This window comes from Artibeus jamaicensis, unplaced genomic scaffold (genome assembly GCF_021234435.1).
Source record: "Artibeus jamaicensis isolate MK-2021 breed Jamaican fruit bat unplaced genomic scaffold, CSHL_Jam_final contig_588, whole genome shotgun sequence".
NCBI lineage: Eukaryota > Metazoa > Chordata > Mammalia > Chiroptera > Phyllostomidae > Artibeus > Artibeus jamaicensis.
In genome coordinates, this window is record NW_026521895.1 from 4,226,248 (window position 1) to 4,251,979 (window position 25,732).

The 25,732-nt window shown below is 36.4% G+C and overlaps 1 protein-coding gene across 2 annotated transcripts in view; it reads left to right on the plus strand.

The window, feature by feature from the left end:
* The window catches only part of PRKD1 (protein kinase D1), a 325,299-nt gene that overhangs the window by 243,839 nt on the left and 55,728 nt on the right, over positions 1-25,732 (plus strand). Inside the window, exons 5-7 of one of the 2 annotated variants that reach the window (XM_037163503.2) lie at positions 9,558-9,581; positions 24,019-24,229; positions 24,327-24,404. In XM_037163503.2, the coding sequence (XP_037019398.2) occupies positions 9,558-9,581; positions 24,019-24,229; positions 24,327-24,404 (313 nt within the window). The remainder of the gene's footprint in view (positions 1-9,557; positions 9,582-24,018; positions 24,230-24,326; positions 24,405-25,732) is intronic. The other variant, XM_037163504.2, reaches the window with a different exon arrangement.

The following is a 25,732-nucleotide window of genomic DNA, read 5'->3' on the forward strand; positions in this document are numbered from 1 at the left end:
TCAGTCCTAGGGCCAGAACAGCACACGCTGATGTGTGAATGTTGAAAAACCTAGTTTGTCAGAATCTGGAAAATAGAGATAAAAGATGTTTTCCTGTGAAGATTATTAAAGTCCTTTGTGGCATAGCTGAATATTTATTCCAGGAGAAAATCTGAAATTTTCTGTTAATGGAAATGTGAAAGTCTTTAATTGCTTGCCATTGCTGGCGTACATTCCGGTGCATTGTTGAAATGACACTATTGACAAATGCTGTGAAAAAAATAGCACTTAACACTTAAATTGTTCCATTAGCTCTAAGATATATATTTGATCCATATGGCTTAAATATTATTCTTTAGGAAAATTAAACTTGGATTTTCAAACATTGAAAACACAGTAAAAGTTGTAATTATGTGAATTATTTAAAATAAGAACATTTTTTTAAATCAGCTAATGGTATGAGGCTTTACATTTCTCATATTCACTCCTTCCCCCCAATGGATTTTACAAGACTCTTTACAATTTAGCTGTTGTGAAGAAGTCATTAAAGAAAAAGATGAAAAATTAGTAAAACTTTTAGCTCAAATAAATCCTTCTTGGAATGGAGAGTGACAATACATGTTTAAGACACCTCTAAAAACTTGTTTTAACTAGTTCATTGTTTGAAACATGTTTTATTGTGATCTTTATGTCATGTTAATTTGTTACAGCATGAGCTAGACATATAACTCAGTTGAATGCTCATTTTTGTGATCAAGAAAATTCCATATTCTGTTTTCTCAAGACTTTCTTTTGGGAGTTTCTTGTGTTTTCAGACCTTATCTCATGAATGTGTTGGGAGAAGGCAGGTACTTGAATTCCACCGATAACCAGAAGAATGTGTTGTTATATTTCGGCAGCTATTCAGAATGTATGTGTGTGATTATAGATTGCTCAATAACGTTGCATTAATTGGAATTAGTGATGTTCTTACAGAAAAATGCTTAAATCAAAAGCTATTTACTTTTTCAAATAACTCTCATGTCACCTTTCCAACTCTGAAGTTCCTTGATTTAGTTGAATTTTTATAAGCAGTGATTTTAAAAGTTACAAGTTACTTTTGCTTTTAAGGATAGTTCCTGAGAGTCATACCGTTTACAGGATAGACATTTAAAGACAAGTTTTAGAAAAATAATTACAAGTTAATTGTGTATTATTTGGAGTTTTGTCAGAGAAAGTTTTTAAAAATTATTTAATGTCTCATAAGAAATCTAATGCTCTAAAGTCATTCATCATTGGAATAGATTAGAATCTAGATGATTAATGCTAAAGATCTTTTAAATCTATCTCAACTTTTTATAATATATATACTTATGTATGTATATACATTTACATACACATATATACATCAAAACATCACAGGTATAATTTAGATTTCATAAGTATAAATTATACATTTAAATTATATGCATGCAAATATGTATGAGTATATAGTTTATATACAATTATAGTTTAGGTTACATAACTGTAGTCTTTAACACAAGTTTTTGTGTTTTTTTTGTTTTGTTTTGTTTTTAAGATTTTATTTATTTATCTTTAGAGGGGAAGGGAAGGAGAGAGGGAGAGGAATATCAATGTGTGGTTGCCTCTCATGTGTCCCCTCTGGGAACTGGCCTGCAACCCAGGCATGTGCCCTGACTGGGAATTGAACCATGATCCTTTGGTTCACAAGCCCATGCTCAATCCACTGAGCTATGCCAGCCAGGGAAAGTTTTTGTGTTTTTTAAAAAAATTATTTAGTTGCTTTATTTAACCAAATAATTATTTAGTATTTTGAGTTTATATTTGCACTATATTTTACAACAAATGTTATTCATTAGTTCTTTATTACTGAATGGAAGTTATTGTGGTAGAATGCTTAAAGTGTGTTTTTAAAATGTACTTTAAAAAAGTAAATCTTGACCACGTCTCTCAAGAATGCTTGTAAAACTTTGATCCAATTAGATATTTACGAAGTGAGAAAATGTTGGGGGCTGTAAGATACTTTGAAAAATATTATCATGAACACTTTTAACCTTGTGTGAAATGTGCCACTGGCAACCCTCAAATGAGAAGGCCCTGGACGTCCCGTGGCGGCACTGCCCCGTGGGCTCCGCAGTTGGTTTACCTGCATCCCGCCCTCTGCGCCCTCATGGGTGCCTTCCTGTCTCTTCTCACCCAGTTCCTGAGAAAAGAAGAGACTTTAGTCCCCCCCGAGGAGGACACGCACTTCCCGCTTCCTTGAGCCAGGCCTTGGCAGCTTTTTGCCGGGCAAGGCCACCCTGCTTTGCCCAGGCTCGCTCGAAGTGCAATGAATATGTTCCTTTTCATCCCTAGGTGAGACATGAAAGGCCAGTGACCGTAGTTTAACATTTGCAGTGCATACCTAGTCAAAGGTAATATAATGCCAATAATAGTGAAACCTTTCAGTGCTACATGCCATAAATGATATTTTTATTACTGAAAAAGATAATGGCATTGCTTATTAATGCTACCAGGTCACCTATATGGCAAGTCTACCATGATTAGTGTGGATTTTCTCTCAAGTGTAAGGAAATGGTGTTCCTTTTCTGTACTTGATTGTCTATTTTGACTGCAAAATCATCATTTCACATATATGTTAAGATATTAGTAATTTCAATAATTTATCCATTTTGGGCATATATATTGAATTTCATGTTTCAATAATGTTGCTCAGTTAGAAAGAGAGGATAACAGCATAGGTTATATGACAAGCTCTGTGTGTCATCAACTTTGGTAGTAAACAGTGTCTGTTATACCAACCATAAAGTAGTTCCTCTTTTAAGAAAGTCCAAAATGTAGTCAATTTACGGCAAACAGCTACGAGGGAGTATTTATCATTTTATAAATCATCCCAATATTTAGAAATAAACAAGAAAAAGATAGCATCCTTAAATCAGACTCACTACTACATCATTACATATAGATATACATATTAAAACATCATCAATTTTGTAGAATTTTAGACAGTTGCAGGAGAGAATTTGGGATTAAATGACCCTATCCTGAGATCCAAGAAGGCAGAGAAATAAATGGAAGCTACACTAACTTCCTCCCAGCACCAATCTGGAATTACAACTGAATTGTAGAGAAATCATCCTGAATAACCAGCTGAACACTAGCTGGACAAGAAGCCTTACAGCCAAGGACAGAAGAAGCCGCTTCACCACAGCAAGAATGGTAGGGAATGCAGAGGAAGCACAAGAGGGCCAGCTGTACTCATACGGGTACCCATGGCCAGCTGGACACTTCTTCAAAGAGGACATAGAGATGGCCAATAGATGTAGGCGAAGATGCTCAACATCCCTGATCACCAAAGAAGTACAAATTAAAACCACGATGAGATATCATCTCACACCTGTCAGAATGGTCGTCATCAATAAATCAACAAACGTGCTGGCGAGAATGTGGAGAAAGGGGAACCCTTTTACACTGTTGGTGGGAATGCAGACTGAGGCAGCTACTATGGAAAGCAGTATGGAGTTACCTCAAAAAGTTAAAAGTGAATCTGCCTTTTGACCCAGGTATTCCATATTCAAAGGAACCCAAAACACTAATTCGAAATAACATAAGCACCTCTATGTTCATTGTATCGTTATTAGAATTGCCAAAATAGGGGAGCAGCCCAAGTGTCCATCAATAGATGAGTGGATAAAACAACTTAAGATATTTACACAATGGAATACTACTTGGCCACAAAAAAGAAGAAATACTTTACCTTTTGCAGCAGTATAGGTGGAACTGGAGAATAAATATTATGCTAAGTGAAATAAGCCAGTCATAGTAGGTCAAATACCATATGATATCACTCATATGAGGTATCTAATGAACAAACTGAAATAACATGGAAAATGGGGACAGACGCAGATGGAGAGCAGGTGACAGCTGGGGGTGGTAGTTTAGGGGACGGAGTGATTGAGAAAAAAGGGAAAAGGATTATGGTTCTGGACAACAGTTTGGTAATTGCTTGGAGGGGGCATAAGGGGACTAAATGGTGATGGAAAAAATTACAATAAAGAAATTTAAAAATCAAAAAACAAAAAAATTAAATACATAAATTGATTAGTTATACATGCCTTTCTTCATGCTACTTCACAGAAATATCATCATACAGGAAAATATCTGTAAGTAGAAGATTACTTCTGCAACAATCCACTTATACAACATCAAATTTGGTAGATGGAGGAAGAAATAAAAAAATTAATTTCCTTAAGCCCTCAAAAAAAAAAAGCGACCCTACCATTTCTCTATGCTTTACACATCTTTCTTATTTACAAATATTCTTGTGGTATTTGGGAAAAGTTAAAGCCATTTAAAACTATGTTATGCAAGACTTAATCTTATGCAAAAAGTTAATAATCTTTTCCAAAACTTCTACTCCGAGGTATGAAGAGGCTTGTATTAGATCAGCTGTCCTGCAAGGGACAATTATAAAAACTGAATAAAATATAACAAAAAGTGAAACAAAACATATATGAAGGTTCCCGAGCACCCAGGGCCATCAGGATTTGATGCGCCAATGTCTCAGCAGGAACGAAATCACAGAGCGGCCGATGTACAAGATGGCCCCAGTGCACAGCCCCTGATGTAGAACAAAGCTGAAGAATTTCCAAGCATTTTGTAAAGCCACGGTTAAGTCCATGTGGTATCACGCAGGAACAGAAAAATAAATCAATGCAACAGAGAGTCCAGAAACTGTAAGGCCGTACAGGCCAGCTGGTGAAGACAGAGCAGCACTACTGTGAGGAAAGGGTGGTTTCAGCAAAGGTTTCCGGGGCCAGTAGAAAAAATGTGTCTAAGAAACAGGACTCAGATTACTGACGGCAAGAAAAAAAGATAATAAATTGGATATTATTAAGAATAGGAAATTGTTTTTTATCAAAATATACCATTAAGTCAGAGTATGAGAGAGTATTCTGTTAAGCCAGTCACAAAATTAGAGAATTTTCAATGTATATATCCTATAAGAGACTCATTTGGAATGTATAAAGAGCATCTATAAAAAAAATGAGAAGACAGACAACTCTGTACTGTATAGGCAAAACACTTGAACACTTTATGAGAAAGATAGCCAACAAACATGAAAATGTACTTTACATCATGTTCATAGTTATCAAGGAGACTAAAGTTAAATCTACAGTGAGATGTCTCTATACTATAGTGTATAAACTTAAAAAAATACAGTAAGTGATTAAGATATCGCTTGCTTATGTGGAACACCTATAAATGACTACTGAAAATATAAATTGGTTCAACAATTTTAGGAAACTCGTTTTCCAAAGTTAACTTCTGCCAGTTACCCTCTAAAGCTGAGCATAGGCATATCATATGACTCAACAGTTCTCCTAGAGGTATATTCAACAAAAATGTGTATAGATACTCACAGGAAAACATGTACAGGCGTCTATTTAATTTATTTTTAAAGACATAATTTATTATATTAGGTTCAGGTTAGACATTTATATAACTTACAAGATAATCCCCCCAATAAGTCTAATACTAACCCGACACTAAGCATAGTTATTACAATATTATTGACTATGTTCCTCATGCTGTACTTTACCTCCCTGTGGGGGGAGGGGTTCCCCTGATGAGCCACCTGGCTGTCACAGATAAGAATAAGTCTACCAAGACCTGATCTGCTTGGGGAGGAAAGATGGCGTAGCTCTCAAAGGAGAAGGGCAGGAGCCTGTTCCTCAGTGGACTTTTATTGGGTTCAGTGTGTGCACCAGTCCAGGTAAAGCTCATCCATCATTGTCAGTAAGGATCAAACAATAGATAACATACAAAGAACTACCAGGGTTTATTCTGAGTCAGGGTCTGATAGCTAAAGGGCTATAAAACTTTGGGAAGCAAATTCATTTCATGCTTGGACCCTTATCAGAAAATTGAGGGCATTTTTAGCAAAGCAGTTTTCTTCGCAGGATTTTGTGCATTCTTTCTTAGGCTTGATCTCCCCAGGGAGCCACCCATTCCTGCCCAGGAGTGTTGGGCAGGAATGCCCCCCAGCATTGTTTCAGTCGGGCAGGGGAAGAAGGCAGCCAAGAGATAGGAGACTTCTTACAGACAGAACGGGGACTCAGGCTCTTTTAAAGCCAAGGTATGAGGGTCCATCACCCCCTTCTTTCTATAGCCCCCCCAAGTCCTGGAGCCCCTTCATGACCATGCCTGTCTTAGGTCATCCCTTTCTTGAGGAATCTTAACCATCATTAGCTAACCAGTCATCCATCTGGGGCCAAGCAAGGTGAAGTAAAGAGGACAGAGTCTAGCGCCCCTGCCAGGAAGATAAGCTTCGTCTCCTTAGTGGCGTATGGTCCCAAGGTCTCTTTACTCAGCCTTAGCCGTGGGGGGTTACAGCTTCTGAAACTAGGCAGGTGGGTTCCCAGCACACCCCTGTGACTGTTTTGTAACTACCAATTTGTACTTCTTAATCCCTTCAGCTTTTTTTTAGAGCAGTTATAGGTTCATTAAAAAATTGAGAAGTAGGTACACAGATTTCTCATATAGTCCCTGCCCCAACACATGCATGGTCTCTCCCATATCAACACTACTCACCAAAGCCGTGTATTTGTTACCACTGACAAGCATACACTGACACATCATAATCACCCAAAATCTGTACTTTACTTTAGGGCTCACTCTTGCTGTTGTAAATTTTATGTGTTTAGATAAATGTATAATGGCATGCATTCACTATTATAGTATCATACAGAGAATTTTCACTCTCCTAAAAATCTTCTGTTCTCTGCTTATTCATCCCTCCTCCCCTCCATCCAGTACCTGGCAACCACTCATCTTTTTATTGTTTCCATTGTTTTGCCTTTTCCAGAATGTCATATATTTGAAGTCATACAGTCAGTGTGTAGCCTTTTCAGATTGCCTGCCTTCACTTAGTGGTGTTCATTTAGAGTTTATCCGTGTCTTTTCATGGCTTAATAGTTGATTTATGTTTAGTGCAGATTAATTTCCTGTTGTTGGATGTGCTACAGTTTATTCATTCACCTACTTAGGAACATATTGGTTGTTTTCAAGTCTTGACAGTTATAAGGCTCCTGTAAACCTCCATGTGCAGGTTTTTGTGTAGATAGTAGTTTTCAGCTCCTCTAAGTATCGAGGAGCATGACTGATGGGTTTTATGGTAGGAGTATGTTTAGTTTTGTAAGAAACTGTCTTCCAAAGTGGCTGTCCCATTTTGCATTTTCACCAGCAGTGGGTGTGAGTTACTGTTGCTCCTCATCAGCACTTGATGCTGTCAGTGTTCTGATTTTGGGCCGTTCTAATAAGTGAATAATGGTCTAACATTGATGTTATATTTTCATTTTCCTCTTGACATTTGATGTGGAATATCTTTTCATGTGCTTGTTTGCCATCTATATACCTTCTATAGGATTTCTGTGAAGGTCATTTGTCCATTTTTAAGCTGGGTTGTTTTCTTGTTGAATTTTAAGAATTCTTTTAATATTTTGGTTAATAATCCTTTATTAGATGTATATTTTGCAAATATTTCCTCCATTGTGTAGCTTGTCTTCTAATTCTGTTGACATTGTTTTTTGAAGAGCAGAAGTTTTTTGTTTTGTTTTTTAAATTTTATTGGAGTCCAACTTATCAGTTATTTCTTTCATGATATGTCTTTTGTTTTCTATCTAAAAAGTCATCGTCATATCCAAGGTCATCTAAGTTTTCTCTTATGTCATGTTCTAGGAGTTTTATAGTATTGCTTTATGTTTAGGCCTATGGACCATTTAGAGTTAATTTTTATGACATGTGTAAGGTCTGTATCTGATTTTTTTTAATGTGATGTCCATTGGTCCCATCACCACTTGAAGAGACTGTCTTTGCTCTGTTTTATGGCCTTTGCTCTTTTGTCAAAGATCAGTTGATTATATTTTGGGGACTGTATTTTGGAGCTGTTTATTTTGTTTCATTGATCTGTTTGTGTGATCTTTCACCTGTACCAGAGTGTCGGAATTATTGTAGCTTTATAGTAAGTCTTAATGGCGGACAATGTCAGTCTTCCAGCTTGGTTTGTTTCCATCAACATTGTTTGGATTATTCTGGGTTTTTTGCCTCCCTATATAAACTTGAGAATTGCTTTGTTGATATTTATAAAATAACTTGCTGGAATTTTGGTCAGGATTGCATTGAATCTGTAGATCGAGTTGGGAAGAACGGACATCTTAACAATATTGAGTCTTCCTATCCATTAACATCTCTTTATTATTTAGTTCTTTGATTTCTTTCATCAGAATTTTGTGGTTTTCCATGTAGAACTTATTCATATTTGGTTAGATTTATATCTGGGTATTTCCTCTCTTAACGGTGTTAATGTGAATGGTATGCTTACAAGCATATTTTTAGCATCTTTGTTCATAATAGCTAAAAGCTAGAAACAAATGCATATCAAGAACTAAGTTTATTAGGCCTTTTTATTACTGCTCATATGAGAAAAATAAAAATATTCTATCAAAATAATTGATAATTTAATTTAGTTCTGAGATTCTTATCAATCAATTGAAAGAAAATGGGGTTATAGAAATTATATTATTCAATAATAGGAAACAAGTTCTCTGGGTACTCAATGGAAAGTAGTGTGCAAAAGTTTAATCAACACAAGAAATAGCACTGATTTGAAAACACAGCCATGTATTTTGGTTATGAAAAAGAGTCAACCATATTTTAGGTTTGCTTTGTTTTCTAGTTAAAAGAGAGAGCTGCTCAAAAAAGCTTCAGGAAGCAGGGATAAAAAATGAACATATTCAGTATAAATTACCAGATATGTGTTGTCTACTTAACCAAGAGTTTTCTGCTATTGTCTTCATTGATATTCCTCCTCTTTAAAAAATCCAGAATAACCTTGCCACTTGTGAGTTATATTTCAAACTCGAATGAAATCAGACAGAAAACCAGGATACACAGCAAAGACTTCAAAATGAGCAAAAATGCACCGTGGCATATTTCTGTCGTTACAAGTCTAACCCACCATTGGACTTTCCAGGTTTGGAAACCACTGACTGAAGCTGATTATTCAACAGCTTATTCTTGCCTGCAGGCAGATAACAACTGTGTGACATTTGATTACTTTGATGACCTTTTCCTTTCTTTTCCCATTGAGAGGATAAATTATTGTGAAAAAAATCTAATCTTTCACTCAAAGGTCAAAAATGCTTCATTCTGACGATAATTTATTTTCAACAAGGTGAGAGAACCGTCTTGTCATTCCTGACATGTATGACAAGTAGCTTTATTTTTTGCCTCTACTGGTTCACAGTGTAATTTTTTTGCAACCTTGAGTTTGTGTCTCTTGTTCCATTTAAATGTTACAAAGTAATTCCAAAGTCAGATGTTTCTGTAGCCACAAAGACTGATTAGTATAAGATTTTGCTTTTTCTTGAAAACAAACCTATATAAAATATTATTCAATAATATGCATTGCTTGCCTCCAATAACACTGGTTTTCTTCTTCTTTTTTTGTCTTGTCTTTTTCCTCCCTGTGTTCTGCTCCTTTGCCTGCTTTTTGCTCTTACAACTCCGCCTTTCAGTCTCCTCTGAGTCCCGGCTTTGAGGTATGTACCAAATGTGCCTGGCACAGGGCGTGCTTTACCATCTTTTGCAAACCAACATGTTAAAAGTAGGTTGTCATCAGTTACCTGCGTTAATTCTATGAGAACCTTCAGGTCAGAATGTAGCTCAAAATTGTATGTCAACTATAATTCTTAAAAATTTAACCTAAAATCCATTCTATTCAACTGCAAAAAATGACATATTTTTGTTGTTGTCTTTTCTTGTTATTGTTCAAGTTTTCATAGTCCTCAATTAGACAGAGCAGTGCAGGCATTGGAGTAATAGATCTTGAATTGCTGGATGAAAGTTTGCCCTCAGGTGACCTGGTTCCACTACACTGGTGTCTTTCCTGTGAAACTGAGAAGACTGGAACAGGGTACAGTCGGCACTCACTTTACTCAGTAGCGTGTAAACTGAAATGCATGCGTGTTGGAACTGCATCCTGATGCCAGGTAGCACAGAACCATGTAAACCGAGGTCACCATCTCAATACTTAGATTTTGGTTGGCACAGTAAGGAACAGAACCAGAACTGTCTGAAAATGAATATAACTTTTTCAAGAAAGAAACTTTTATTCCTTAATGTATTACCACAATCTAATTATTTTTAAAGGGATGCTATTTAAGTGGATATCTCAAGATCCCAACCCAAGAAGAACTTATATATGGAAAAGACACAAATTTCCTTCATAACGGTTTTAATTAAGTCCACCTCCAAAATTGACCTTTTATTCATTTTAAGCAATTAGTAACCTGGACATAGAGAAAAGACATTCAGGTCAAGCACTTAAGAAGAGTGTAGGGTGGTGCTGCTCTTATGATAAGTTGTTTTGCCCAATTGACACGTAAATATTTAGTTTTCTTAATTTCTGTACGCCTTGGAAATTGAGAGTTGACATATTGTTATTTTCCCTTGTGAGACTATAAATTTCAGGTACATTATTAGTGTTTATTCTAAGATGATCTTGTTAAGGTAACTCTAACAAAGGAAGCTAATGAAAACACAACCAGAATGTATTTTGGGTGAAATAAAATTGGTAAGTCAAGATACCTTGATTTATAAGATGTAAAATGATGAAATTTGCTTCAATAATAGTAAATGCCTGTGTTTAGAAAAATTATCCTAGTTTAAAATGTTCCCTACTTAGAAAAGTCCAAGGTGAAAGCTCAATAAATGTAATTTTTAACATTCTTGTAAATTTAAGTTTTATAATTGACAATGCCTTCCAGATATAATTTTAAATGTGAAGTAGTATCTCTCCCTTCAAATTATCTTTGGGAATCAAGCCAGGGACAGATTGTGTAAAGGAGGACTGACAAGAAATCTGCTTTTCCGTGGAAGTCACACAACTTAAAGGCAACAAGGCCTTTGCATGGTAGCTCCTGATAGAAGCAGGATGCATTTTCTGCATAAGCTTTTGCTCTTGAACTTGTTTATACCTACTTTGCTGAAAAGGTAACAGATTTGTTTTTTATCTCTTTATAAATGTCTTGGAAGAAAATGATGCATAAAATCTGATGAAATTTTTAGAGAAATATTGTAGTGACAGTTAGGTGAGCTATACAGAATTGTTATAAAAATGTGGCCATTGTCTGTGTTCAGCATGTTTGTAACCTGAAGGTGCAAAAATGTGCAAACTCGGGTCAATGCTCTGGCGTCGTGGAGCTTGCACAAATGGACCATATGCAGACGAACCTAGTGCATCTGTGTCTTCGTCACGGCTTCCTGGTGGTACATCACAATGATATATACTAATTTACATAATCTACTGATCAGGTTTCCATTCTTTTATTTGAAACAATATGAAATAAGCATACTCGTATGTATTTTTTGCACATTTTAAAAAGTGTTAGTGGGTTTCTCAATAAGCATTTCTGAATGAATTAGTAGGTTATGTTCTTAGAAGTCAAATGACTTAAGAATTTATACCTCTTTCTTGGCCTAATAGTTCTTCAAAAAGCAGTAAAACTTTAAATCCGTCTACAGAGGGCGATGTATGGGAGTTTCTATTTCTACATACTCTTCCCAATAAGACATTTTACCAATATTTTAAAAGGTGTTTTTGCACCAATTTGATAGGAAATCATATCTCTACCTAAATATTATTTTTATTGGGCAATAAACAGCTTTTCATATATTTATTGACTGTTTGTATTTCACATATGGTGAATTGCTTGTCTCTTTTTCTGACATGATTATTGGTTTCTTAGATTTTTATATGTTATAATAGCAGTCCTATGTCTAATAATCTAGGATGGAAGTATATTTTCCATTTTATGTGTGTTTTTGATGTCATTTCCCCTGTTAACATTGTAATACAGAGGAGGAGTATTTTTACTCATTCTCTTATTATATATAAACTTGAAAATAAGTGAATATGAGCATATTAAACATAATATTTTTGTCAAATTATTGAGGAAAATTGTCTTTTCTTGAGGTAAGGAAGAAAAAGTCAAGGTAGAAAGGGAAGCAGAATATAAAACACTAGCATCCTTTGCAACCACAGGGTACAATTGATGGCATTTTTCTAAAATGTGTTAGGCCTCATGGAATTTTGTTTTAATTCAAGAATATTGTTAAAGTCATTTTAAATGTTTTTAAACATCCTTAAGGAGCATGTACTATTATAGCTTTGGGGCTAAGGGGCACTACAGAAAATTGTTTTGGGGAAATTATATGTTTCTAGCCTAATAATCTTTTTAGTAATTCTTAATATTCAGACTGCCTTACAGAAATTATTAGGAAATAAATTGCTCATTGCAAAAGTTTTCCCTGTGTTCGACTATTTCATGTGCTCACTTTTTTGCATCCTTTAGTTGTTATGAAAGTTAGACAATATTCAATTTAATGTTTTATGTTAGTGTACATATTTTATAAATAATAATTTGACATAAACTGCTGTTATTTTCACATAAGGTTTACTGACTCACATTTAATTAAGATGGCAAGTATTGTATTAATAGGAACTCTCAGTGACATACTTCCCTCCTCCCAAAATGACTCATTTATTTACTGCTTTTGTTCATTTAAAAATAATAAGGAAGATAAAAGAATACTCGTATTGCATTTTCAACTTATAACTTAATGTGATCTTGATATGCTTTGTAATAGTCAAGGTAGCTTCTTTTCAAATGAATCGATGCTGAAAAAATAGCTATTTCTAATCCTGAATGAAACTATGATGATATTTCTGGCCAAATGAATATTTTCCAGGATGTTTTCCAAAGTAACAAAAGTCTGTCTAGCAGAAGAGACTTTAATTGTTACTCTTGTGTTCTGGAGTTCCAGGAATCCTGATGATTCATCTGAATTAAGAAGTAATTTTTCCATTTAAATATGCACCATGACATCCCTGTAATACATTTCCCAGATATTGCAAGATTTCTTTTGATGATCGTGTAAACTAGTTTTCCAGATTCAAACCTGGGCAGTGTATACTTTCAGAGCACAGAGAGATCCAAGAATTCCTTAACCCACACTTCTCCACCCCTGAGAGTCAGGAGTGCAGTGGTGGGTTTGTGGAGAAGGAGGCCTTCGCTAAAATTAAGAGCGTGTATCTGCTGTCCATGTGCTACTGATCAGCTGTTGCCTGCTTCATTCAGAGTGGCTGGTTTGTCATGTGTGCATTCATGCTGTCGGCAGAGACTTCCAGATGTGCAATTCTAAATGAGTACGCTGCGGGAGAGTTCTCATGAACTCCACTGGGGCATGGGGGCATCATGTACCTCTTACCTGCACTGATAAACATGTAAGTCTTAGGAACAAATGGGTCTTTAATGAAGGCTCTGGAGGCCCTGTGCTCTCCTCAGAAAAGGTATGTGGCTTCCATAACATTCCCCACAAACCATTCCTGAAGACAGAATACATTACCTTCCAACTTAAGATACAAATCAGTGCCCGCATTCCTCCCCACCTTGTTAGCAGTGATAGTCATGGGCTTAATAGCCATGTATCCATCTGATGTCATGCCAGACCTGGCCTGATTTCACTCCTGCCCCCTTTAATTCCTGACCAGTCATGGCTACTGAGCTCCTAGCTCAATAATAGAAAAAAAGATTGCTCCTGTTTACACGGAGAGCTTATGGGTCCTCAAGAATGTCCGTATCCTAAATAAATAAAGTAATAAAGGTTTGTGTGGAACAGATAATACTGAGGCATGAGTAAGGTGGAAGATGAATTGGTACTATAAATTAGACTTTTAGAAATCAGAAATAATTCAGCTTCTAAAGCTTTATCTGTTGGAGAAATATTTAGGCATATTATTTTACTTGGTCCGTTACACATGGTTTTCTGATTTGTGAGATGAATTCTCTCCCTTCTCAAAAAGAGTGAAAGTGTTGCCATTTTGGTAATAAATATAGTGAAATGTAAGCTAAAAACAGTGTCCAGAATTTATGAACAAATGTATCTCTCCGGATAGCCCAGTTTTGCATGGCATCTATTTCATTATAGCTGTGCCCTGAAAATACCACTGAGTGATATGATTTCATTGACTTAGTACTTTTCTATTTTTAAAACTCAAAATGTTTTTGGTAGTTAAAGGAAAAAAATCTCTTCTTTTTCCTCTCTTTTTTAACTGAGCTGCATTAAAATGTGGTCTTTGGTTCTGCCATGTTGTTTCAGAAGTGTGTGTGTGCTCGTAAACATACACCACGTTCTGTTCCCCACTGTTAAAAGCTAAGATTTTTGTCAATCACTTTAAAGCTACCCCTATGCACCACTTTTGGAGGGACAGGTTCTAACCTTTGTAGCCTTGGACTATTTATGGCATGCTTTTCCAACTTCTCCTTGTTTCCAATGAAGCAGTCAATGGGACAAACTTTTTCCAGATTATTTCATTCAACTTTCCCATGAACTCATAAAACCAGGCCAGGATCCTCTCAATTTTAAGCAGACTCAAATACTATAGAAATATATGTCCCTAAAATTCCTATTGTTGATATTTCCACATGATCTGTTTGCCACCCAGTTCACGTCCTATGTGAAGACCAAGTCTGACATTTGAAAACCCCGCAGTAGAAGTTGGCATGTAAAGTTATTTTCTCCCTCTCTAGAAATGCTCCTTTTTTTGTGCAGCATGTTTTAAGATTGCATTGCCTTCAAGTAAAAAGAGAAGTACTCATTCTTACATTATGTCTCCTTTTTCCTCCATGATCCCACGGATTTGGAGGACGTTGGTAACTGACATTTTGAAAGAACAATGCCTGTAATTTGCAACAATTCGCTAACACTTCTTGTGCTTTCCCCGCAAAGGGTGGATCACTTAAAATAGTAAGGTTCCTTTGCACTCATTTCTGTTTACTTAAAAAGAATAAAATAATATAAAAGTTAATGTAACTTTCAAGACTACGTTAGCACTCAACAAATCCAGATCACCTTGTATTTTTAATGAGATTATATGTTATTATATGTTATTATGCTAGTAAAATCTTATTATGGTGAAAGCTTTCCCAAATTGCTACAAACAAAAGATGGATTATCCACTGTAAAATACAGCAGCCATCACTAAGCAAGGGGCATGCTTTTTACCCCCGAGTCCTCTAGGAATGCTTTCTTCGTTGTGAAAAAAGTGTCAGTTAGCTCTTATTTATGCTACGTGTATATGGTATCCAGCTGAGGAACCAGATTTGCACACTGGGCAGGTAGTTGAAGGAATGTAGAATCAGAAGAGCTTTATACAACTAGAAATTCACCAAACATCCTACACTCTACTCCATGAATTACAGGACATGGAAACATAGGCATTTCTCTGTGCACTCTGTTCCCCAGGAGTCTTCAGACTTGTCTGTTGCCCAAGAACTGATCTCTATTGGAAATTCCCTGGCTTCCCCCTCAGGGGTAGTATGCTCATCTAAGTGTTGTGGAAAGGAGCTAATTATTTCTTTTTCTTTCTGAGAGTAGTCAGCAAGCATCATGCTCAACATTTGCAATGATGTTTTACTGTGAGTGGGGTTCATTAATCATTCCCAAGTAGGATAAACAGGTTTCAAAGTATATAAAAGATATGTCTAAGCAGCCTGAACATTGGGAGGACTGAGTTGTCTTAAAAAGAATTTAAAGGCTGATAATACTCAACATGGTCTTTGCATGGCAAGACTACTTCAGTGTTCACACCAAACATCTCTTCTTCAGGAAACTCCTTTTCTGTTTGACCCCTTTACCTCCACCAGTGATGTGGTTTATCTTTTCTTCAAACTGTCTTACACACACATACATGGGCACTCATTCTATGTGAAACAGTACTGCAGAAGTTGATGATACCATGGTGAACAAAATAGTTAAGATCCTCTCTGCATGAAACTTATTATATTCCATTGAAGGGATATAGTTAAAGAAAAACCCTACAAGCAAATAGATAAATAAGTTGCAGCTGCAGCAGGGACTCATGAAAAGACAAGATGATGAGCAGAGAGGAACAAAGCATAGACAAGGAATGGTCAATAAGTTAGGTGATCTGGAGGCCTCTTGGGGACAGTGATATGTGAACAAATTGGAATAATGAGGAAGAAACATGCAAAAGAGCGCGTTATTGTTGATAGTAACAATCGTTGTGTTCAGAAGTCTATTGGATAGTAAATTCATTGGACACAGAGTAGTATTTACAGTCTTCCTACATCCTGCAGATGTAGGAAGACTGTAAATACCTCTTAATCGAGATTTCAGGTAGGATTTGCCATGAGAAACACTTGTTAAGTCAGTTCTATCTTGATGGCAGTAGGAGAGAACTAATATAAGGTACTGTTCTGTCTGCACAGTCTTTGAATGTTCACCCAAAATGCTAGATATCTTCAAATTCCTGAAATAAAGGAATAGTGTTTGGTTGCATTTATTTTCGCATAGTTGTGCTGGTATCTTTTAAGCCTAAAGCACCTGAATAGGAAAGTCAGCAGCCAACTCAGTGATACTTATACAATAGGAGCTGTTTATTCAGTTAGTCATTATGTTCTAGAAAACATGCGTGACTCATATGCTGTCCTCTGAGCACAAACAAGCCAGTTGGAAGTCTGTTCTATAGGTCAAGGTTAAAGGATTCACAGTTTTCACATTGCATTTGGGCATGAGAATATACTATTAACTATTCTCATTGTCTCCTATGAACTCTTCCTTCATGTCTTAAATGAGGAGAAGAAAATACTTTCTATTTTTATATTGGTATAAAACCAGGGAACACGAGAGCTGGGAGGGATTAAGGAGAAAGAAATCATTGTCATCTAGTCTAGGTTCTAGAGAAAGACTACTTGAATTCGTAGTTCTTTTTTTTTTTAATTTTTTTTATTGATTATGTTGTTACAGTTGTTCTATTCCCCCTTTCATTCCCCTCCACCCTACCCCCATCCCCACCATTACCCCCCCTTTAGTTTATGACCATGTGTCTCAAGTCCTTTAGATTCTATATTTCCCATACTATTCTTGCCCCCCCCATCTATTTTCTATCTACTGTCTATGCTACTTATTTTCTGTACCCTCTCCCCCCTTCTCCTCCTCCCACTCCCCTGTTGCTAACCCTCCATGTGATCTTCATTTCTATGTTTCCACTCCTGATCTAGCTGTCCTTTTAGTTTGCTTTTGTTTTAGGTGTGGTTGTTAATAACTGTGAGTTTGTTGTCCTTTCACTGTTCATGTTTCTTTAACTTCTTTTTCTTAGATAAGTCCCTTTAACATTTCATATAATAAGGGCTTGGTGATGATGAACTCCTTAAATTTGATCTTATCTGAGAAGCACCTTATCTGTCCTTCCATTCTAAAGTTTTGCTAGATAGAGCAATCTTGGTTGTAGGTCTTTGGATTTCATGACTTGGAATACCTCTTTCCAGCCCCTTCTTGCCTGTAAGGTCTCTTTTGAGAAATCCGCTGACAGTCTGATGGGGACTCCTTTGTAGGTGACTGTCACCTTAGCTCTTGCTGCTTCTAGGATTCTCTCCTTCATTTTAATTTTGGCTAATGTAATTATGATGTGCCTTGGTGTGTTCCTTCTTGGGTCCAACTTCTTTGGTACTCTCTGAGCTTCCTGGATTTCCTGGAAGTCTATTTCCTTTGCCAGCTTGGGGCAATTCTCCTTTATTATTTGTTCAAATAAGTTTTCCACTGGTGGCTGTGCCTTTTCCCCTTCTGGTACCCCTATATTTCGGATGTTGTAGCGTTTAAAGATGTCCTGGAGGTTCCTAAGACTCTCCTCATTTCTTTGAATTCTTGCTTCTTGACTCTTTTCTGTTTGGCCATTATTTGCTTTCTTCTGGTCCCTCCATTGATTTGAGTCCCAGTTTCCTTTTCGTTGCTATTGGTGTCCTGTGCAATTCCATTCATTTCAATTAGTTTCGCTTTCATATATTTGTCTAATTTGTGGCTATAATCAACCAGTTCTGTGAGGATCCTGATGACCAGTGTTTTAAACTGTGCATCTGAGAGTTTTGCTATTTCTTCATCGCTTAGATCTATGGGGTCTGGGGCTTTGAGATCTTCTTGCGCCATTTTTGGTCTGTTCACGCCCTTTAAGTGTGAGAAGCGGTGCCTTGGACTCCCAGGTCGCTGGGTTGTGACGCTGTATGTGGGAGCGTGGTCAGAGCGGGGAAATGGCGACCCCCTCTGCTGTTTCTCACAGCTGGGTGAGGATCAGCGCCTTAGGTGGTTCACCAGGGCTGGGCCACTCAGAATTCGCAGTTCTGATGCTTATGGGCTAGGCTCTGTGGTCTTAAAGAAATGATTTAACTTTCTTGAGATTCAGTTTCCTTATCTGTAACATGTGGATCATAACATAGGTCATAGGGTTAACATGAATGAAGCATATGAAGTGCTATGGAAAGAGTTTGGCACATGGGAATTGTTTTAGGGTTGCCTACATTTAAAAATAGTTATTTCATAAAACAATGGGATTTTTTTTTTTGCTTCTGTTGAAAAACGAAGGTCTGGAAGCACTGGGCTTACCTACTCACGTCGCAGCAATGAGCAGTATTTGAGCACTGCTCCCGCTTTTATATTGAGCCCATCCTTTCCAATTTATTACAGTCTACAACATTCTCCATCACATCCCTGACATCAAGGGGCTCCCGGTTAATATTAACAGCCTGCAGGTATTTGAGCTTGCCACCCATTTCTTTCCTTACACAGATTCATGTTGGACATGCCAAATAAGGGTGAGGGTCAGGAAGATCGGTTCAGAGAGCAGTTGTAGTTGTAGCCAATTGTATGTTCCCTACAGAGCAAATAGGTCAAAGTTAAGAGTCCATGTAACATTAAATTACTGAAAGGCTTATATTATGGTCTATATTTTGAATATCTCTATTGAAATGTCTCATCTATTTCTTCCCATGCATTTACTTGCCTGAAAACATTCATTCAGATGAGTTCAAGCAATGCTTATTGTTTATATAGAGGACAAGTATTTTAAGACACCATCCTTCCCTTGGAAGCTTATCATCTGATGATTCAGACAGCTCTACAAAGATTTGTCAACATACATGCTAAAGTGTTCTGTACTTTTTTATTTCTCTTTAAGGGGCTGCACAATGAATTTTAGTTAATAAATATAGTTACCCCAATCAACTCAATAAAAAGGAAAAAAATAAAAGGCAGAATACAAACTTTATACATAAAAATACTGGAGAAATTTTCAATGGAGATATTTTTATTGTTTTTTTCATTTATTTATTTGAATCATGTTTTATGTGAAGTGGCTTTTATCTCTCAGGGAACCCAACGTTAGATCTCTATGTAAATGACAACAAGCAAACCACAAGTTAAGGCAACTTTTTGCCCTCTGTTTCCTAGCTTTACTAATGAAGAAAATTTGTATGCCTTGTTGGGAAATTCTTGCAGAGTCCTGTTAAATGTTTAAAGACTTGCTAGCATTTGGAGTTTCCATAATGTAATCCAAGCAATCATTTCCTGGGAAGGTTCCACACTTGCTAAGTCATTCATTTAGCATAGCCGTTTAAAAAAAATTCCTTCTCCAGAAAAGCAGGATGCATGGTCTCTGGAAGTAGGCGTTCGGTGCATGTAGTTTTCACTTTGGCAGTCATTTCAGACAAAAACACTAGTAGCATAAAGATGTTACAGATACTTCTTCACAAGACCACAGGCATTGAAACAAATTTCAGTCTCTATCATCTTTATGCTGTTTAATCTCTAATCTTGGCTTTGAATTTCAGCTTTCATCATTTTTCTATTTGCATATTCTCACATCCTTGATATGATTCCCCTTACACTGAGAACACAAGACACCTTTATACTTTTTATCGCCTAAAATTTGCCAAATCAAATTCTTTACATATGCCTATTCTAATACCATATTTTATGGTAATGTCAATTCTCACAAAAGTTCCACGTATACCAGTAATTTGATCCAAAATCCTCAACTCAGGAAAAGAACAATTCCTAGAACCCATGGCTAATGTAAAAATGTAAGTTTTTGGAAGCACATTTTCCTACATATGTTAACCATAATTATAGAGAAGGGCATTTAAAATCGATTCTGCAAGTCCTGTGCCAGTTTTGCTCTGAACATAATACTGAAGTAGACTGAAACAAAATATGGTCGCTCTGTTTCCAAAGCAGTTCATCTTTCCTCCCTGTTCCTGTGAAAAACCACCATTCCGCAGATTTCCCAAGTTCACCAAATACACAGTGCCAAAGTTGAACAGCAAGTAACAGTGGAAATTAATTTAAATGTCATTTAGTTAACTTAGTAAAATTAATAAAACCTTCACCGGTATTCATGAGTAATAAGGAATTTTCTTATCACCAGAATTTACTTTAAAGAAAGATCTTATTTGAAATTTTAAAGTACTGCACACATCATAATTAAATATACAAATAAGTAAAAAAATAAAATGAAGTTAATGAAGAAATAAAGCAATCTTGTACCTCTTAATATAATAAAAATGCATTGCATTTTTTGTTTTAAAAAACCTGGTAATTTTAGTCAACATAACCCTTTGTATCACAAGGGTAGTTGCATGTTGAAGTTAACTTAAAACCCAAGCTAATTGGATTTAAATCAGTGAGATTTTTTTAAAAGTATCTTTTCATTGAAACTTACCAATTCCTGAATTTTTGTGTACTCTAACTTGCTACATCAAGCAAAACATACTGTAATTGATGGGTTTCTGCTATACATACCTTCAAATAAAACTTTATATAGCTAAAATGATATGTTTTGCTTAAAATAGTAACTGAATATTAATTACCAATGAAAAATGTAGCCCTGGTTCTGAAAATCCTTGGAAGTGTTTAGTTTTTGTTCCCACCATTAGAAATGATTGGCTGCTGACAGAAATGGTGGTTCTTAAACATTTATATAAATCATGATAAGTATATATTATAGGACAATGGCCTTATTTCATGTTCCTGTTTTTCTGTTTTGTGTTACTATTTGCTACATATCAGTGATGGCCTTGTTTTATACTTTGACTGAAGACTGGATAAATATCTCATAAACGTTTACAAAGTCATCAGATAGTGACAGTCGTCTTCTTTGTCGTCTTGCATTTGCCTCATAATGGCAAGAAATGCATGCAAATGTGTGCATGTACACTCCCAGAAACATGGCATATAATTCTGCAAACAGAACTTGCGAGGGTTTTTCACCCTCCTTTCCCCAAAGTGTGTGTCTATTGAAGTGAAACAAGTCGGTCTCCTCCCAGCAGTGAAGCAGTTCCCACATGAGCAGTCGCCATGCGTGCACCCTGTCTCAACATGTTAAAAAGCTTCATCGTATAGAAATGTAGGCCACATTGGAAATGATTAATTACACTTGGAACTGTGAGAAAATGTAATAATTAGTATTTCTGGTCATGTTGCTAGCTGATTGTAATTTTAAAGTATCCTGAATGACAGGAGGACATTCTATATTAATGCTAGTAAAATCTTAAATTGCTATGAAATCTTAAATGCTATTAAAGTCTTAATTTCTGACACTATAAATTATGCAGGTGGTGAGCTGTTACTCTGTGCCAAGGACACATGTGGCCATGTGAATCTCATCATTGCCTGAATTATGTGTGTAGTGCAATCTCTGGGCACAAAGGAACAGCCAGTTTCTTTGCCCTAAACTCATGTAATGTTTTAAAATTCCTGTTGTCATGCTGCCTTGCAGGTAATAAGTGAAATGACTTCTCAAGAATAATTCTGGTTCTTATAGTTTATGGCAGTGTATATGTGAGTGTCACTGTGCTGCGTGAGTAGAAAACATTCAGTTGATCAGATTGCCTCTTGCTCTTCCAGATGCATTTGCCCCATGGTATTGTAAATAATTCTGTGTCAAACTGGCTCTGTTAACACAGCCTAGAATTTGATACATTAAGGAAAATAAGTGAACAGCAATTTGGTCAACTTTTCATATGATTTTCCAAATCTGAGAACATTTTGAGTCAGCTAAGAAAGTGCGACATCAGTTCAGCTTTTAGTCTGACTTGTTGAAACTTTCCAACTGTGGAAAAATAGCACTTTTCATTTTAGTCTGTGCTTATAACTGGCCTGTTGGCTACATAAAACAGGGACCTAACCCTGTGGACTTAATTGTTTTTCAGTCCCATTGAAGATATTTATTCAATTGTTCATGATTCTGTTTTGGCAGACCTTGACCTCTCTTTATAAGCTCCCTGGGCATCTCTGCAAGAGTTGAGCTTTTCCAGAGCAATTACAGTTTATAGTTTTCTTTTATGGAATTGTAATTATAACTGTAACTGTAGGCATAATATCCCTAAGTAGAACCTCATATCAAAAAAACTTTTATCACAGCTAGTGAATTTGCAAATCAAAATTTCCCCATTTGTTAATAAGTAGTACTAATCTTTTGGTGCAGATAGGGATTGAAATGGATGGAAATTGTATGTAAATGTGACTTTTTTTCTCAGCTTGTCAGTAATCACTCCAAATTACATACTAATCGAGAAAGGTAATAATACAAGTACTCTGGAGGCAAACAAATGTAAGTTCATGTTTTCACTTTATCATTTACTAGCATTTGACCCAAAAGAATTTATGTAAACTTTATAAAATTTTGATTCCTCAGCTGTAGATAACAAGGCCTATCTTGTAAGGCACCAAACACAACAGTTACATAGAATAAGAAACTTAATAAGTGAGATAAACCCTGGCTGGTGTAGCTCAGTGGATTGAGCGTGGGCCTGCGAACCAAAAGGTATCGAGTTTAGATTCCCCACCAGGGCACATGCCTGGGTTGCAGGCCAGTTCCCAGCAGAGGGTGCACGAGAGGCAACCATACATTGATATTTCTCTCCTTCTCTCCTTCGCCTTCCCTTCTAAAAATAAATAAAATTTTAAAAAAAGAAGCTTAAAGAGGGGAGAAGGAAGGGAAGTTAAGGGGAAAAAGGGGGAGGGATTTGGAGGAACAAATAGGAAGGACACAGGGACGAGAACTAAGGGGGGTGGAAATGCGAGGGAGGTGGGGAGCAAGGGGTGGGGGAGGCTGGGATGGGAAAAATAGACAAAAAACTGTACTTGAAAAATAACTAAATAAAATTTAAAAAAAGAAGCTTAATAAGTGAGATATATAATAATAGTATTAAAAAGTAGTTTGGTTTATCTTTTATTGTGATGATTTCAAAATGCATTTGTTCTCATGATTCTTAAGTACATTTTTATAATGTCAAGAGTTACCATGAAATTTCCAAAAAACCCCAGAAAATACAGTTATTTTTAATCAATTTAATTTTTAAAACGTAAGTCCTGGGCTGATTAATTCCAAAATGATAGATAAGAGTGTACTGTGATATGATTATAACCAAAACACTAGTGTTTATGTGTTTTATATAATCCACTAGTAGCTGTTTTCCAGTTATAAAAAGGATGCTATGAATTCAACCCTTTACTTTCACATGGCTGAGGAATCATTTTAAATCATACTTTTTCCTCTGAGGAATCCCAAAGGAATTGTAGGTGTTTTTCAGGTGAAGTACGATGTGGGGTAAACTGGTGCCTTTACTTTTCATTTTCTGTCATCCTGAACTGCTTATATTTTCTAACCATGTGCATGTCATATTTTAGAAGATGTCACTGAAGTAATATGTGGGGTTGAGGACCATTTTTCTTTTTTCCCTGACTTATATTTGTCTTAAAGTCGTTAAATTACTTTTTAGAAGCCAAGGATTTTTGCAGGTTCTAGAAATCAGGTTCAAATATTCTGATCTCCATTTCTCTTCATTTCTAACTATAAAAACAAGGTAACTCATGTAAGAAATAAAGGGTTGATAAATTGCATTAATGAACAGAAATATAGACTTAGCTTATATGGCTCATGTTCTTAAGGATCAAATTATTAAACATGATAGTAAAGCAGAATGTGATTTTAAAGTACATAAATATACTCATCAACTTTTTTCTTCCATCTTATTGTCTTTTATTGTCTTTCTATCGTGTAAATATACTCATCAACTTTTTTTCTTCCATCTTATTGTCTTTTATTGTCTTTCTATCGTGTAGCAAAAGTCACCATCAGAGTCATTTATCGGTCGAGAGAAGAGGTCGAATTCACAGTCATACATCGGACGACCGATTCAGCTGGACAAGATTCTGATGACCAAGGTGAAGGTGCCGCACACGTTCGTCATTCACTCGTACACCCGGCCCACCGTCTGCCAGTACTGCAAGAAGCTCCTCAAGGGGCTCTTCCGGCAGGGCCTGCAGTGCAAAGGTGAGGATACTCTTGCTGCCAAATAATTGTCACCAGCCAATTCTTGCTGATGAGTTCTTGGTTTTTATTTGTTTTCTTTTCCAATCATTGTGATTAGATTGCAGATTCAACTGTCATAAACGCTGTGCACCAAAAGTACCGAACAACTGCCTCGGCGAAGTGATCATTAACGGAGGTGCGTAAAAAATCAAGTCACGTCTGTGTGTAAAAGATCGGCAGTGCCGCTTCTCTGTTAGAGATTGGGTCAACTACTGGTTTGCCTTTTTATTTTACTCTACCCCCACCCCACCCTCTCAGATACTTGTACTCAGCTAAAAGTGAATTATGGCCTTGGTTAGTTCTACTTTACTATAGAAAAGCATCCATTCTAGCTCATGGAGTTCTGATACAAAGAGACTTTCTCAAGCTTTTACCTTGTGAACAGCTAGTACTGAAAACAAGGATTCCAGGATCTCTTCTCCAGCTCTCTCTCTCTTTTTTAATCCTCACCCAAGGACATGCTTCTTGATTTTAAAGAGAGAGGAAAGGAGAGAGAGAAAAACATGAATGTGAGAGAGAAATATCCTTCCAGTGGCCTCTCCTAGTGCCCCAACTGGGACCCATCCCCAGACCTCCCCACCCCTACCCATGACTAGCGGACACTGTAACCAACCCAGCTGCACTGGCCAGGGCTCCTGTTCTCTTTTTTAATAGCCTATCCTAGTTTGTTCAGAACTTTAGCAAATGTTGGAATACCTACAGGTTATAACTGTTGGTCTCATTTCCTCCATTCTCAATCCAAGCACTGAGACAGTTTACTTTTCTTCCTTGTTTGTCAAAGAAGGGAAGACTCATGCAGACTGACCCATCAGGAAATACCCACCCTCTTCCTTCCCGCTCAGCTTCTTTCATTATACAGGGTCCAGCAGAAGTAACACCTGCTCAAGTGTGGTTGGTAGGGTAATACTATGGGTGTAATAATTTATAGTTTTAATTTGAACATTTCAGCTAAAATGTCATATGGTATGCTTCAGTGTGATATTGTAATGTTACAGAATTACTTGCTTATGACTTTGTAACAAAACATTTTGTAATAAAAAGGGGGTGTTATTTGTGCCAGACCCTGTATATGTGCTTCTTAACCTGAGTCTTATTGGTAACAAAATGAACTTTAATTCAGCCAATTAGAAATATCATTTTCTACACTTGGAAGTATTCCTTTGGGAAAACTCTAACTACATAAATTAATTTTGAAGGACTCTTAAGAAAAACTCCATGTCTTAATGGAGCAGCTCCTGTTTCCTTCTCAAGTAGTATTCCTAATGAAAAATATTTGACTTAGTAACTCTCCTAGACTAAGTTTTTTCGTAGATAGTGGACCATTTTATACCTTCAGTCTTATGTCAGTTTTCTGATTCCTCTGGAAAGAAAAATGGTGATATAAGATCAAAGAAACAAGTTGAATTTTTTTTTTTTTGCTAAAACGCTGAAGATCAAGTGAGTATCTTTCTTCTATAACTGTCT